Source organism: Crotalus tigris, unplaced genomic scaffold, assembly GCF_016545835.1.
Source record: "Crotalus tigris isolate CLP2741 ecotype Arizona unplaced genomic scaffold, ASM1654583v1 scf7180000017601.7605149639:7615979, whole genome shotgun sequence".
Classification (NCBI taxonomy): Eukaryota; Metazoa; Chordata; class Lepidosauria; order Squamata; family Viperidae; genus Crotalus; species Crotalus tigris.
Genome location: NW_024096505.1, coordinates 430,797 through 447,977, shown reverse-complemented (window position 1 = coordinate 447,977; position 17,181 = coordinate 430,797). Strand labels below are relative to the sequence as shown.

Genomic DNA, 17,181 nt, shown 5'->3' with positions numbered 1-17,181 from the left:
TTATTTAGCAAACATACCTAATTTAAGAGCTCCAGCAAGGCCACGTATTACAGTAACAGGATTGTTTGGATTTGTACAAAATTGGTGTAAAGGTGGGAAGAAAGCATCACGCTTATTTTCCAGCTACAAAAATAGAAACTAACACTGTAATTTAAATATCATTGTTATTACAAAATATAAAACTGGATTTAGTCCTTTGATTATATTTCAAGGATGACTTCATGACATTAATATTCAAGTCATAAAAACGATCATTTAATGCATTAAAAAACAGTGCAACAATAATCTTCAAAGAAAGATATAATCAGATGTTCAGAGGGCCTATAAAATTTCATAATAATTCAACATATTGTATATAGCTGGAATTTTTAAAGTGCCTAAGAAATAATAAACTTTATTATACTTGGAAGAGTACAGAAATAAATAGGTCTATATGATAACCTTTATACAGAAATATCTATGCATGATAGGATATTTATAAGTATAATATTCCTTTTCACTCTAAATCTATTTCCCTAATTAATGTCTTAAATTAATGTGAGTATGTAAGCTTTCCTGAAAGAAGTGTGGTAAATTTGTTTTCTCTTTTTAAATAACAGTCTGGTTATTGAATATACCATTTTTGAAATCTATTTGAAATGAAATACTGGGATGACAATGGAAATCTTATTGTTTTGGAAAATCTGAAACAGAGTAGCTTTCTGTACTATATATACTAATAAGCTGCAAGAATCACAGATAATAGAAAATCTATCCAATACCTTAAACTAGATTTTGCTTTTAATAGGCACTGTCATACTTTTTATAACCATCTCTAGACAATACGTACATAAATACTAGGTGTAGGTGGATTCAACTTATCCTTTGGCAAGGGAGGATATGGAGGTGGTGGTGGTTTTGGAGGAGGACATTTATCCAATAAAATGCTACTGTTTGATAGGCCGTTTTTCCCCAAATTCCTAAGAAACAAAATAGTTAAAACCTGATAAAACACACAAAAATAAAGACCATGTATTACTTTGCACACAAACTGTAGAAATAATTTTTAAGCTTGGAAAAATATATTCTTCATATATTTAATGAAGGGCTTCAATATTTATTTAGTTAGAAAGGCATTCCTTATCCCTCTTTAGTTTGCAAGATCAGACATAAAAACAGAGCTACAAAACAGAACAAAAACTAAAAAGAAAATAAACTGTGATTGTTTATAGAGAACATCCTTTTTATCTACATGTGTAAAAAAGTACAAATACCACAGATTTACACTCGTGAATAAAGGATGTCATGTCCAAGTCAATACCCTCATCTTAAGAAGCACTATTATAATTAAAGAGATATAATATTTTACATATTACATAAGGATAACACTTTATTAATGAAACAGGAAAAATTGTCAGCTTCAAATTATTCAACTTTAACTTTTAATATACTTTATGAAACTTGGAAAATATTTTGAAATATTTTAAGGAATACTATATTTTCATACGTAATAATTTGATTGCAAGTTAATTAAGCTTTCCTGTTACAAATAATTTAAAAAATGCCTACCAGATTCAGTATCATAACTAAGACACTTATTTCTTAGAGTTAACTTTGGAAGAGGTTCTTCATTTTATACTCATTATTCTATACATCTGAAAATTGCCAAAGTTGGGAAACATTGTTCTAATAGAATCAATTTATTTCCTTATTCCAATATTTTCCAGTAAAACTTGCTTTGGAGTACACTGGAAGAATTCATGGATAATGTTCAGTTTCTCCTTCCACTGAAGGAAACAGATATAGTTTGCTATGAAATGAACAAATAAAATCCAACTTTCTGTTTTAAAAACTCAATAAACAAAAACTCAACAAACAACTTTGAATTAAGTTTGATTTTTGAGAGTATAGCCATCAATGGCCAATTGCTTTTCTAGAAGCAAAATTAGGAGTCAAAGATTTTGGTTTACTCATTATTTGTATTCTACTAATGCACAACTCTAGAGATTTCCCTTACCCAGATTGCCACAGCTTAATACAATATTGCATTATTGCATTAAGTTGTAGCAATCTGGGCAAGGAATAACTAGCAACTAGTTACCCAACTATATTTTCCCCTTCTTAATCCTTTTTAGTAAAATACAAGAAAAATTATAGCACCCAGATTTTAGTAGCTGGCGTATGACTGTGTACACCAAATATGGGTGTAACAGAAAAATACTATTAACCATTATTTAGTCCAATTCACAAGAAAAAGACCTACAAACTGTAAGTATACATGGCTTAATCTTTTTTTGTGTAGCTCTAGAAACAGCATTGCTATATTCCAGTAGCAAACTGTTAAGAAACTGTATTTTGACAGTAAATATATTTTAAAAGTATATTACGTTAAGCTTAATGTAGCAAAACAAGGTGAAATACACAACTTTGTTGTCTGTGCTGGGGGCTTGCTGGAGAATCCGGATTCTAATAAGGCGCAATGATGTATAATGGATTGTATGTTTTGCGGTACAGGTAATCCTTGACTTATAACCATTTGATTAATGACTGTTCAAGGTTACAACAGCATTGAAAAGGTGACTTATGACTAGTCCTCATAATCATATGCACTCATTTATAAAATTTAGATATCTTCACAGCTAGTTCATAATCACAGCATCAACATTACTTCTATCTGAACTCTATTTCAGTTAAGGATGTTAGAAGCTAAATAATTGTATTTCTCCATTTTGGGCAGCTATCATCCAATTTCCAATCTTCCCTTTGTGAGGAAGGTTCTGGATCTTAAGGGAAATTAATTATCCAAAGCCATTTTTGTTGGGTTTCAGACTGGGGTGTTTTACGGAGACATGCTTGTCAATTATCTTTGGCCAGGCTAGGGTGAGGTGATGATGTATCCATCCTTTCAGTGCTGTTGACCAGACTATTGTCTTGGTCCAACTGCAAGGGCTGAGAGTGGGAAGAACTGTGCTGGAGTGGTTTACATCCTTCCATAGTATTTGTTTCCAGTCTGTGTTGATGGGAAGGGAGTGACTCCATCTGTGATCCCTCACTTGTGGGGAAAATTCTGGACTCAACTCTCTCTTCTCTCCTCTTTAATCTTTTAAGAAGAGATTGGACAATCATTTTCCTGCTTGAGCACAGAGTTGGACTAGAAGATCTCCAAGATCCCTTTCAACTCTGTTATTCCTTAACATCTACATGAAACCATTGGGCAAGGATATCCATCAGTTCAGAACTCTACATCTCAACCATGGGTTGCGCAGGTGAAGCTGTCCATATACTAACTCAGGTCTAGTGGCTAGACACTATTCAGGTTTGGAAAGGGAGGAACTAACTTTAGCCCAATCCTGAGAAGACAGAATGGCTGTGGCTGTTTGGCCCCCTTAGACTGAGGATAATTCCATCACTGAATTATAATTCCATCATCTTTCATGGATTTCACTTCCCTATTAAAGACTAATACGCTATTGTTTTTGATGGGCAGGTCACAACAGTGATCAGGAGAGCCTCTGTATAACTTCATCTGGACTACTGCAATATGTTCTACATGGGACTGTCCTTGCAGATCATCTGGAAGATGTAGCTGGCTCAAAATGCAGCAGCGTGAGCAGTAATGGGCACTCCCCCCCCTCAATTTTCCCATATCTGTAGGGTCAAATTTTTGGACTTGTCACCTGCCATTGTAAGTTGAGAGAGAGTGACTGGCCCAAAGTCACCTGGCTGACTTTCATGTGTTAAGGTGGGACCAGAACTCACAGTCTCCTGGTTTCTACCTTGGTGCCTAAACCACTAGACTAAATTGGCTCTCAGTAATGGGCACTTCTCATGATGTCCATATATCATGCTTCACAAGCTGCATTGGCTGCAAATTCACTTATGGGTGCAATTGAAGGTGTTGGTTGTTATCTCTACAACCCTTCATGGTGTAAGGCCCAGTTATCTGATGGACCATCTGCTTCCAGATTTCTGTCCACCTGGCAATATTTAGGCAGACTGAGTGTGCTCCAGGTCCCCTCAATTAAACTTTGTCACCTTGTAGGACTGAGGAAGCATCCCTTCCCTGTTGCTGCCCCTACTCTCTGGCATAAATTCACCTGAGAGATACATGTGATGCCCACTCTCCTGGGCTGTTCCCAGGTCTTAGAAGTTTTGTTGGTAGATTTCTCTAGCTTGTAGCAGAACTCAGCAACATAATACAATTGTATTTGTATAAGAAGTGGTATCTCAATTTTAACAATTTCATATTTAATATGCTTCAATAATTTGTCAGTACCTATTTTTCTATTTCTCATTCCTACATGATTCATCACTTGCAATATTTGTTTACGGTAAATTCTTTTAATATACAGCACTCTACCCTGTACTCCACTGAGCTGTGCTCTTTAATGTAATTGTTCTGAAGACATATATTCATTTCTGTATTTATTTGCTATATTTCTATACTTCTCCACAGACTGACATTTTATTTTATACAACAGAAGTTTAACCAGAAAACAAATTGTAGAGTAAAATCTAAAATAGCTACAGAACAGAAATGAAATAAAATCAGATTCAATTGTGAAGAATTTATAAAACACTGACAGTTCTTTTTAATACAGAAATAAAAACCTTTGGTGGGTAAAATATCAGAGCAGAATCCCAAAGCAATCCTTTACAGATAGTCTGTGGGTTGTGACATATCATTCAGAATGTAAAACTTCTCTTTTTCCATAAAGAATTACAGTGCTTTCTTTTAGCCATGCAATTCTGTTCTTTTGGGGAACAAAAGAGCAGGCTCACATAGCTACAAGGAATTGTTTTCAACTCCAAGTGTTTTAAGTTGCTCTGTTCTCCTGAACAAGGAAGATAATCAATTCCTTGTTTCTAATGGAATCTCTAGAGCAGTTAATGTATTGCTGTTCAAACACCACTACCTCATTCTTTAGATGTCAAGTCAGGCTGGCCAGAAGTCAGAAAAAAAAATCTACCAATCTCTAGAAAAGTGAACAATAAACCCCCTAAGTGTGGCCCAGGATAAAAAGAAAAGGAACCAAAAGTGTACTTTGTGCCTAGCTCCATGTAGGGAAGGCATGTTGGGAGAGGAGATTCCTTCAACTTAAATAAAACCAATCCTTTCCCAATGATTTCAGTGGGGCAAAGGAGAATATGAACATTTACCATATTTACAGTGGATATAAAAAGTCTTCACGTGCCCTTGTTAAAATGCCAGGGTTTTGAAATGTGAAAAAATAAAACCAAGATAAATCACTTCAGAACTTTTGCACCTTTAATATAATATATAAGCTATACAATTCAACTGAAGAACTAAAATCTTTTGGGGGGGGCGGAAATAACAATAAAAATGTACACTACATTGGTTGCACAAGTCTGCACAGCTTCTTATAAGTACAGTAAGGATGTGGCTGTGTTCAGAATTAACCAATCACATTCAAATTGATGGTAAATAATGGTCAAGACTCACTTATCATCAATTAAAGTGACTCTGTTCAAGCCCATATAAAGTTCAGCTGTTCTAGTAGGATTTACTAGATTTACTAGTATACTAATTTACTAAGATTTACTCAGTTGCCTCTTATACCAAAAGCCATGGTCTGCAAAGAGCTCTTACAAAGCATTAAAGGGATCTCATTGTTGGAAGGTATCAGTCAGGAGAAGAAGAAAAAAATTTCAAGGCATGGAACAACAGTGAAACACAATGGAACACATGGAACACAATGAAGACAGTCATTAACAAGGGGAGAAAATATGGCACAACAGTGACATTACCAAGAACTGGATGTTCTTCCAAAATTTATGAAAAATCAAGAAAAAACTGCCTACAGCAAAATTAAAAAAGCAATAGGAATTTCTGTCAAGGACTGGTTGTGTACTACATATTGCAACACTCCCATGGTATTCTTCACATATCTGGGCTGTGGGATAGGGTGGCAAGATTGAAGCCTTTTCTTACAAAGAAAAACATCCAAGCCCCGTTACATCAAATCTGATAAAAATCTACATCAAATCTGATAAAAGCATGTGGGAAAATGTGTTATGACCAAGACTGAGCTTTTTGGCTGTTATTTCAAAAAGTATATTTGATGCAAAAACAATACTGTGCAAAAATACACCATACAGTGAAATATGGAGATGGCAGCATTATGCTTTCGGGCTGCTTTTTTTCAGCTGGGACTGGGGCTTTATTCAAAGTGGAGGGAATTATGAACAGTTCCAAATATCAGTCAATTTTGGCACAAAACCTTCAGTTAAAATGCTGAAGATGAAAAGGAATGTACACCTTTCAATACCACAATGACCCAAAACATATGTCCAAATCAACAGAACAATGGCTTCGCCAGAAGAACAAAGTTTTGGAATGGCCCAAGTAGAGCCCAGACCTGAATCCAATTGAAAATATGTGAGGTGATCTGAAGAGGGCTGTACAGAGATGTCCTTGCAATCTGTCAGATTTGGAGTGCTTGTGCAAGGAAGAGGGGACAAAGATTCTCAAGGCAAGATGTGCCATGCTGACATGCTCCTACCCCAACAGACTGAATGTTCTCATAAAGTCAAAAGGTATTTCAACAAAGTATTAGTTTAAGGGTGTGCACACTTATGCAACCACATTATTGTGATTTTATTTTTTATTTTCATTTTTCCCCCTAAAAGATTTCAGATTTTCAAATGAATTCTAAACCTATAGCTTATATTACAGGTGGAAAAAAATGCAAGTGATTTATATTGGTCTGATTTTTTTTACATGCCATTTTAAATAGGTGTATAGACTTTTTATATCCATTGTATATATTGCCGTTTTCATTCTGACTCCTGGTGGCTATTCCATTTCTTCTGCCAGAATTTGCTATAACATTGGGTAGGGGTAAGATTGCTCTTCAATTACCTTTTCAATACATATCCAAACATGTAGTTATTGTATATATTTTCATAAGTTTCATTTTTAAATGAAGTTATTGTATATATTTTCATATTCATTTTCAATGGGACATATAATTAAATCTATTATGGTACAATTTAATGATTTTTATTTCTTTAAATAAAATGTAAAGTATTGGGGGGATATACAGTACATACAATATAAAATTGTTACTTGCAATTAAAGAGTTTGTGCACTTACCTGCATGCTTTCAGGACCTCTGCAGAACTTGGATATATAGATACCGACATAGATGGTATGATCGGGGAATTAGGTTTGTGTCCAGTAAGAGGAGGATTGGTTTTTATGGGGCTCTGAGAGTCCTCCAATGCTTCTCCATTAACTGCATGTCCACTATGAGGGCTGTTAAGGCTGGTAACACTGTTTGTGGTAGTCTGTTCAGTAGATTTTGGAGACGGTGTTGCTGTGGAAATGGCTGAAGATGGTGAGGAGGCAACAGAATTCTCAGTCTTTGTATGAACAGTTGGATGGATGTTATTGACTTTGTCACAGGTTCCAGTACCCACATTGTTATTGGCTTTTCCCATCAACAAGGCAGAGAGCTGAGGATTGTCTGAACTAAGTAAACCTGGTGACTTTGAATCTCCATGGCTAGGGCTAGAAACAGCATCTGCCGTCACCTGATGGACATGATTAGGAAGTCCTTCTACACTGGCAGTGCTGTTAAGAGTCTCTCCAGAATGCCTGTTTATGTCAGGCACTGCTGATGTATTTCCTGAAGGCTTGCTCTCTTTGGTTAAGGTAATGCCTTGTTGTCCACCTGAGGTAGCAGTGTGAGAGGGGAGGTGATTGAGAGCAGCCCCCTGTGTTACTGAATTGCTAGGCATGGTAGGATGTCCATTTTGATTTTGAATACCAGTGCCAGCTGCCTGGAGATGCTGGGAAGGCCCAGTGGAAGAGAGAGGTCGTTCACTATTAGGACCTGCCAAATGTGAACTCTGACTTTTTTGAAGCCCCTAGAGAGAAGAAACATGATTTTATTTAAATACCTAAACATACATTTTATGGCTTAGGAAGCAGATATAACTTCAATACTTTCCCAGCAGTTTGTTCAATATTTTGTTTTTCAACAGTTCTCAATATTTCAACTTGCAGTTTGAAAACATGAATTTCAAAAGCTTATTTTGAAAAGGAAGTATCAGAAGATCTCTCCTCATATCTCAAGCTTCCAAATCCCTGCAAAAGAGCTGTAGCAGCATCATAAAATAAACTATAACATAGAAGTCCACTCTCAGAAACAACGTGGGACAAATGGTAGTTATTACAGCTCAAATTCTAAAACCGTGGAAAGCATTAAAAGGCTTAGCCATCTGGATTTATAATGGAAATTCATCTGCCTAAGTTAAAGACAACTTTTATTAGTCACAAATGGTAACTTGCAAAACTTTTATTTATTAATTCAATTTATATACCACCCATCAACAGTTTTGCGAGTTGCCACATGACTAATAAAAGTTGTTTTTAACTTTTATTAATTGCAAATTAAACATGCATGCATAAATAAAAAAAATGCTTTTTTGTGGGTATCTGGATGGAGAACAACCTTTAACTAAACATTGGAAGACTGAGTCACTTTAGGTTTGAGGACCTTCTTGATCAGGGATCTCACCATCTTTGGTACTGAATAGGATGCACTGTCTTAGAAGACCTGGTGCACAATCTGGAGGTCCTTCTGGATTCACAACTCCTACTCATAGAAGCTAGGAAGGTCTCTGCATAGCTTTATGTTGTGTGCCAAAGTTGGATCATGATATTGGGTCACAGTTATTCATGCCCTGGTCACCATTTGAATGAACTATTGTAATGTGTTCTACGTGGGGCTGCCCTTGAAGAGCCTCTGGAAGCTTCAGCTGCTGCAAAATGCCAAAGCACAGGAAGTTATGTGTATCGTTAGAATGACATATTACACCTCTATTCTGCAAACTGCATTGGTTGGAGGTTTGCTTCAGAGTTCAAGGTACTGTTTTTGACTTTTCAAGGCCTACATGGCATGGAACCAGGTTATTTGAGGGACTGCTTCTCCCTGTTTACATCTACCTGACCCATTAGATCCAGCAGAAGGGGTATGTTATAAGACCATCTGCTAAAAAGCTTCATCTGACAGCACACAAGAGGTGGGCTTTTTCTGCTATGGCCCTCACTTTTTGGAACAGCATTCACCCCAAAGTGAGATTAGTGTCTATCCTACTGGCATTCAAGAAATCTCTGAAAACCTGTTTTTTTTTTGTTTGTTTGTTTTCAGCAGACCTGAAATGGGCAATCTGCAAGGTAGTTATTTTGTATGTAAATACTGGTCTGTTCTATTGGTTAATTGGTTTTCATTGTTTTACCTGATAGTTACTAAAAGCTGCCCAGAGTCATGTTGGTGAGATGAGTGGCTATATAAATCTGATAAATAAAACAAACTGATCTCATGGTTTATTAAGTCCATTTTGTGGCTTTTGGACAGAGCTGGCACAATTTCATTATTTTATATTATTGACCAGATTTCATAATTCAAAGAATATATTACTTAATAAATTATGTATACTCTAACCCACTAATTAATCCTATCAGCTTACAACTTATAAAATTATTTAAAAACTGTATCTCCACATACCCCAGAACATAATTTTTGTCTGCTCATCTATGGAACTTTGGATATCCTTTGATTTTTTTTTAACGTACACATTTCAAGGCAAATAATCTCATATGTTTACAAGAAAGTTCTCTGTATTATACACGGATTTATTCCAACCAAAAAAAGAACTGGATATAAACCTTTTAAAACAGTAACCAGTTATTGTAGATCCATAATTACTGTACAAATAAAAGTCAAGGATCAAAAGACTTAGAATTTAACCATCTTTACATGTTAAGTAGACAAACTGATCATCAGTTGCAACCATACATTTTGCAGAAATTCTGGCCATATGAAACAAAATATGTCAAAAAAGCTCTCAAAATAAATATCGTAAATATACCAATAAGTCTGAGAATTAATTCAGGACAATGTAGCACAACATTTATTAAACTTTATTGAAATAAGTATACAGCAAAACATCAGCAATAAAATAAATTTGACTAAGGCTATTAGGCAGACATGTCGCGTGACATATCAGGACTGTTTTGGCATTGCCGGCAATGGGGTGGGCGCCGCTTCTGCATGACGCATCCGGCCTCTGGGCCGGCAGTTTGACACCCCTGCTATTAGGGCCTTTTTCACTACCAACAATGCTCTACTTAATGTAATGTACTTTGATTATTGTTTTAAAGTGAGCAAATCCTGTTCCCAGTTAACTCTTTTTCTTCTCTGAAGGAGAAGGAAGACAAAGATTTAATGTTAGAAAGCATAATGAAAGCCTTAATGGGAATACCAAAACCTGCTATACTTAACAGGACACTAAATCTTAATAACTTATTCTAATTAATATTTGTATTATGCAATAAACTTAAAATGATATAGCCCATCCTACTTCTATTTGTATAGTGTTTAAATAATGGCAAAAACAAATAAGAAATTAAACTTGATTAAACTTCAATGCTTTATTAATTGGTTTGCATACTATAAAAAATGGGGATAGGAGAATACTTACATTTCTCTTTGGGCAGAGATCTGTTAACAGATTTGGTATAATTTTTCCCAGTTGCAGTTGTTGCAGTCACCTAGCTACTTGATATAACTCATGCCTCTCCCACTTACCAGAAAACTTATGTGCCCATAGGAAGAATTGAGACATTTACCTAAGATATAGCATGAACGATGGAGCCATATGAGGTATAGGGCAGGAGTTAGTTGTAGACAAGTAGAGCAGCCAGCCTCACTGAACAAACACTGACATAAACTACTGCTCTGTGCCTTGATTTGAGGGTATAAAATTTCTGTTTAACTTCAGCTATATTTCTACAAAGTGCAAGATCAAACGAGTCCCCCTCTGCATGTTGTGTGAATCTAGACATGATCTAAAGGTAGAACTAGAAATATATAGTCATTCCAGCTCTTTGCCCAGCTTCAGCTGTTGCCAATTGCAGCCTTTTCTGGGATCCATTACATCGAGGATAGTCACTCATATCCTTGTCACCTGTCATCCTGCTTGGACAACTGTAATTTATCCTACAGGGGGCTGCCCTCGAAGACCACTTTTGAAATTTCTTTCAACTGTGCAGAATACAGCTGTATGTGTGCCTATGGGTTGGTCCTATTTTTGTTACGTTACATTGCTGCTATAAGAGCTGCACTGGCTTCAAGTTGCTGGATGGTACCATGAAGCCCTATATGAACTGAAACTTGAAATTGTTGAGAATGCCTTTTCTGTGTACAATCTACTTGTCCCAAATATCTATGAGGGTTTTGGCAGAGGTTGGTGTCCTCTGTGGGAACGTCTCCCTAAGAATAGTTGTTTCCAATGGGAAGAGTGTTTCCTTTCCTGATAACTTCCAAAAAATTGCCAAGACTAAATTATTCTGGAAGGCCTCTGAAGACCGATAACTAGTGCGTACTATATTTTGATATCATGAATGATTAGATTGTTTTGGGATGGTTAATTTTGACTAATATATGACTCTTATTAAAATTTATACTTTTTGTTATACAATTTTAGTTATATCCTCCTAGAGATAATTCCTTACACAAAGCTGTCTACAAGTCCTATAGGTTATTCCAACATTCTGCCGTTCACCTGGAGCCCTGGAGCCCAATAACCAGCAATACTGAGCATTATTCTTTAACCCCTTTAAAATACCTACATATTTTACTCCTTGCAGGCCCAGAATTTGTCTTTTTAATTCCTTGGAATTCTCCTCCCAATCTCCCAAATCTCCCAAATGTATACAGGTAGGGAGGTCATCAGCTGTGTACAATGAAATGTATGTACTCCAAAAGTAAATTATTGCAATTTACTCAATGTCTTTTTGAAATCAATAGCTCCAAAGCAGCTTGAATTTGAATATTGTTCAGAAAATTCATTAATTCCACCAAACTGGGATGTCAACTGACTAGAAAGTGATTGATTTGCCTCACTTCTCTTAAAAGGACACAATATCACTGAGGACAGAAAACTAAGAAGAGAAAACTAAAGGAGAGAAAATAGACTGGATCATCCTGGATTGGGATGGCTGTCTAGACACTTGAAATGGATGTGGTGAACTTAAGTAAACCACAGCTCCTGACTGTAAGTTCCTGCAGTCTCAGAGCTAGATAAGCTTAAAAGGCTGCTCTGCTGAAGGATGTGGGGGTTGCAATCAAGCTGCAGAGGAACAAGAAAAAAAAAAGGGAGGGGGAACCTCAAGCCTGTGGAGGAAGCACCAGTTGGAATTAATCTGATCAAGGCTCGTACACCATTCTATACTATCTGGCTGGGATCCAGCTCATTTTTCAGGCATGGTACAGAGCTGGTTTCTCAAATTAAAAAGCCTAACTTAGAAAAAAGGAAGGGGCCAGAGACTTCCAAAGTACGGAATTATAGAATGCCTACTAGTGAAAAGCTGGATAATAAGCCTCAGATTGCTGCAGCCTGACCTACATTCTTTCTTGGTTTGAATTTTTTATAACATTAGTTTTGAGTTGGGTTGAACTGCATATATCCAAATAGTCTGATTTTGTTTTTAGTTTCTGACCCTGAATGCTTAAGGTTTCAGGGAGAATAAACCACAGCAGGTTTACTTTATCGTTGGATAGTCAGTGTTTGCTTTCTATTACTCCCGGACCTCTCTGTTTACAAGAGACTTTACCACAAAGGGAACAGCATCTTCCTATTATCACTTTTCTCAGTAATAACTCCAAAACTATCTCTAGCAAATTAGAAGTGTTATCTTTTTACTGAACATATGAGATCTATTTTTCTAACAAATGTATGCATGAATTAATGTTTCCCCAAAATGTTTGTAATTTTAAATTTATTACTTTGAGTTATATACAATTGTTATTTTTAATTATTTCTATTACCATTACTATTACTGCTGTAATTTGAAATTGATATTAACTGCTAGGGAAAAAAAACAAATGGGAATATTCAAAGCTACCATTATCTTTTTTTTTTTCATTCCCTTAGTTTTTTTAAAAAACACTCTCTCCCAATACTTGGCAAGTTCCTATCAAAACAAATTGGCTGATATTGTCATCTCAAAATGCAGTAGGTAATGTTACTTCTCTGTAATTTATTAAAATTGTTGTTTCAAATGTTTTCACAGAGGTCTTAAAGATCTTCTCAGCAATAAAAAAATGCCATTCCTTCTTGCACGTAAAATATAGCTGAATCATTGCATTTTTTCATACAATGATTTACCAAGACAATTAAAGACTTAGCACTGGCACGCATGTTACATGTGAAGCAGGGCTTATTTTCACTGTGTATTGTATATTTTGTGAAATGGGTTTAGTTTATTAGTTTATGATACAGTATATTTATGTGAATCTAGAAAATGATATAATTTAGAAATAAGGCCAAATGAAATTTAAACCATTCTTTAAAGAACCTTGTCCTGTGATGGAAAAATGTATTCATTTAATTTTAATTTTCTCACACTCTTACATTATTAAAATTCACATTTTTATTATCTTTATGAAAAAATCCATAACCTTAAAGATCTTCAATTTTAAATTAAACGCATAGTTACCACATGAGCCAACAGTTTTCTTTGTTTAGCTTTCTCAATTTATAATCTTCAAATTTAAGCACGTTGATTTTTGCCTAAAATATTGAAAAATCTTTTACTGGCCTAGTGTGCATTATTTTTTTTTGAAAAGCATCTACATTATAATTTTTTGCATCCATATCTTTGTTAGGAAGGCATCATTTGTCTTTCTATTTCTCTCTCAAATGCTTTTATACTACAAGTTGAACCCTGTCTTGTTTACTTCTCGTACTGAGTATTAGTATTTATAAAATGAAATCTAATAAATCCATCCCCTAGGTCCTCCAAGAATATACTGTCTCCACTCCTGAAATGTCTTTTTTGTGAAAAGTCATGACCTGTTTCTTCTGTAAGGGTTTGATACGTATTCTTGAGTTTCAGCAGCACAAATTTTTAGTGTCTCTTGTGTAGTGTAACATATGTTCATCAGACCTATTCCTTTGACTGAAAAATAGATACTTAGTCCTTTTAAAAATGTTTCACAGGGGAAGGTAAAAACACAATTGTGATTCACAGGCACATGAAAAGCAGCAAGGAAAAAGTATATTAGAAGTAAACTTTTAATAACAGAATCAAACTCTGAGCATAGATGTACAAAGAATAAAAGGGGGGGGGAAGCATCTTGAAAAACATCTACAAGATTCACAAATCAAAGGGTTGGCAAAGTGTCATTTTACCTCTATGATGACAGGGAGTCACCTTCAAAACTGAAATGATCTCTGCTACAAATATTGCACAAGGTCGATTCTCCATGCTTTGGGCAAATAAGTAAAAGTTTGATATATAGATTGTCACACAAAGGAAACCCAGCAATTGGTACTAAGCCAATTAAGTTAGAAAGACTCTAAAATACGAGGACTACAGCTAATGAAGTCATCATCATATAATAAATATGGTATTAATCAGTCATATTGGAACTTTACTTAGCTCTCCTTAGCAATGGGAAAGTGGAAGTTACAGTGAAGAGAAGGAACTCATTCACCAGTAAACCAACTTTTTCCTGCTGTGGTGAAGAATAAAGAGATGGAAATTCAGATCAATGGGTGGATTCTGATTTCCAGCAAAGTGGAATAACTACTAATAAAATGCCTGCAAAGTAGAATCAAAAGTCAACTGCAAAAATCTTTTTGTTGGAATTAAAAAAAATTTATCAGGGTATTCTAGTAGAAATCTGCAACAATTTCTTTAAACATGATCTGGAAGCCCATCAAACTTTTCCAGATTACAGGAACCTTTTTTCTACTGATATATATCTGGATATTTAATTTCCAGATAGATCATCTTTTTCAAGCTGTCATTACATGGCAATGGGATTCCCATTTAAGAAACCTCTGGTGGAAACATTCCACTATTTATTTCAACAAGAAAGAAAAAAAAACAGATAAAATTATTGATATTTTCAATACTAAACTAGATTTATTATTTTTATCTAAGGCCAAATTAGTAGGAATGAGGAGTCTCGGGAATGGCAAGGACAAGTGCTGAAGAATATATTATGTATATTAGGAACTCAGAGAAACAATATAGCAAGCAGACTGAATTGTTCTGATTGACAATTCAAACAGTAATGTTTTTACTTGGCAGAATCAGGGAACCTGATTATTTTTCTTTGATTTCTCCTGCAGAAGCTAAACTACTTGGAAAATCTACAATAGAATAGTCAATGGTTAATGATAGAAATTCTGGACAATAGGGTAGCAAAAACACAGTGGCTGGCCCCAATGTAAGAGCCTCATTCAGCATAAAACTAATGTGCTCCTAGACTATTATGGTAGTTGAACCAGCTATAATGGGAGGCACCTAGATTGCTGACCATCTGCACATTCTTATTATAACTGGAAGTTTTTTAAGAGTCGTCTAGAGCTGTACCAATACTGCAATATGAGATGCTTAAAATGTTCATTTTTACAGCACAACAATAAATAGGAAGGAATGGCTAAAGTGGTGTAGTTTTGTTAGATATGTTTTTGTTCCTATCTGTACATAGTGACCAAGTCCCATCTTATTTTAGTTTGTGTTCATTTTTTATGGTAATATATTGTAAGCAACCCAGAGTCAGTTGGTGACGGGCACTGTCTAACAGAATAAACAAACTCTGACAGGGGAAATAGGATTCAAACAACTACCCTTTTTCCAAACACAAATGATACAAAAATGTTAATCTGAAGGGAAGCTTGCTCCTAAATTTAGCAGTTTCACAAAGGAAGTTTTCTGGGTCATAAAGTGCAAAGAGGTATAATAAAGGTGGTGCTGCAATTAAAGTCACTGGATAATAGCATCATTTATTTATTTATTTGGGTGTTTTGTTTCTTTGGACAAATTCCAGTGTCAAAATTAATTAGGAAAATAAAATAGGAAATATAGATTTTGCATAGATTGCATCTTGATGGAGAGAGAACATGCTAATTCTGTGCTCCCCCCCCAAAAAAAGGGAATATAACAGTATACACAGTAGAAAGGGAAGTCTCTGGAAATAGCTTATTTCTAAAAAGTTTAGAGGATGCTAAGAAAACCTTTATTTATAACGCACATAGAATTATTCCTGAAATGGTTCATAGGCGAGTTAAAAGTAGTTTGCATGTTATCCAAATTCATATAAAATACCTAAAAAGTTGCTTATAGGTTTTAATTATTCATGCCTCCTAGTTACTCTGTACTCAATATTCTATTGGAAACTGGTGCTTTGTAGTTCACTTATGAAAACAATTCCCAGTAGAAAGGGAAAATACAACTATAAATACCCATTATAACCAAAAGAAAAGAACTCCACTGACAAATTCCTAATTTATAACAAGTATCAATTATTTTAGCAATAATAACTCTCATCTTAAAAGACTTTAAGAATATCCACAAATAGACATCTTAAGAGAAGTCTTTTATAGTTCAATATATAGTTACACAGAATAGAACAAAACAGAAATTACTAGAATTTATAATGGAAATTGATAGCAATTCCCCTTTAATTTGTTCATAAATTATTCAGAGAAGAGTAAGGAGTCATTGGAAATGGTCAGACTATTTCAGGACATTAAAAACAAATAATAACATACTGGGATTAAGTTCTTTCTCCTTCCCTAATCAGCGATTTTAAAAATTAAGATGAGAATATAAATCTCATAATAGGAGGATATGTGTAGTATAACAGATCAGAGAAAGTTTCTGGTTGGGGAAGACAGTTTAATAAGAATACTAATACATTGTATACCTACTAGGAAAATAAAATTTTAAAAAAATCACCTAATTGATTGAAGCACGGGGCAGAATGAACATGGGATGGAATAATATTCAGCAAAAGTTGTATTTCAGGTTCTTTAAAAAAGAGTGAATCTGAGAAGCTGGGATAATGTGACACATATATATAAAATTATGAATGTTGCAGGAAAAAATTGATGGGAGCTTATATCCATTTGTTACAACACTAGAATCATCCAACTGAGCTGAACAGTAGTGATGGAGAGAGATTTAGGACAAATCAAAATAAGAAATTCACACTTGGGCAAAGTAAGGAATTCACCACAAGACGTAAAGTTAGACAAATTTAAAGTGGGATTAGAAAATTTCATGGAATATGTGTATAAATAATAGCGCTAGGGAGCTAAGCAAGAAGATATGATATTGCATCTTGTTATGGCTTTCCCATAAGCATCTATTTG

The 17,181-nt window shown here is 35.0% G+C and overlaps 1 protein-coding gene across 7 annotated transcripts in view; it reads right to left on the bottom strand.

Moving 5' to 3' along the window:
* Positions 1-17,181, bottom strand: part of KDM6A (lysine demethylase 6A) — a 211,797-nt gene that overhangs the window by 39,400 nt on the left and 155,216 nt on the right. For all 7 annotated transcript variants that reach the window (XR_005559737.1, XR_005559740.1, XR_005559741.1 and 4 more), the window contains 3 exons: positions 7,097-7,872; positions 830-959; positions 18-123 (listed from right to left, as the gene is read on the bottom strand). Coding sequence is in view for 3 of the 7 variants with exons in the window: in XM_039368138.1 (XP_039224072.1) it covers positions 18-123; positions 830-959; positions 7,097-7,872 (1,012 nt within the window). In the remaining 4 variants the exon portion in view is untranslated. The remainder of the gene's footprint in view (positions 1-17; positions 124-829; positions 960-7,096; positions 7,873-17,181) is intronic.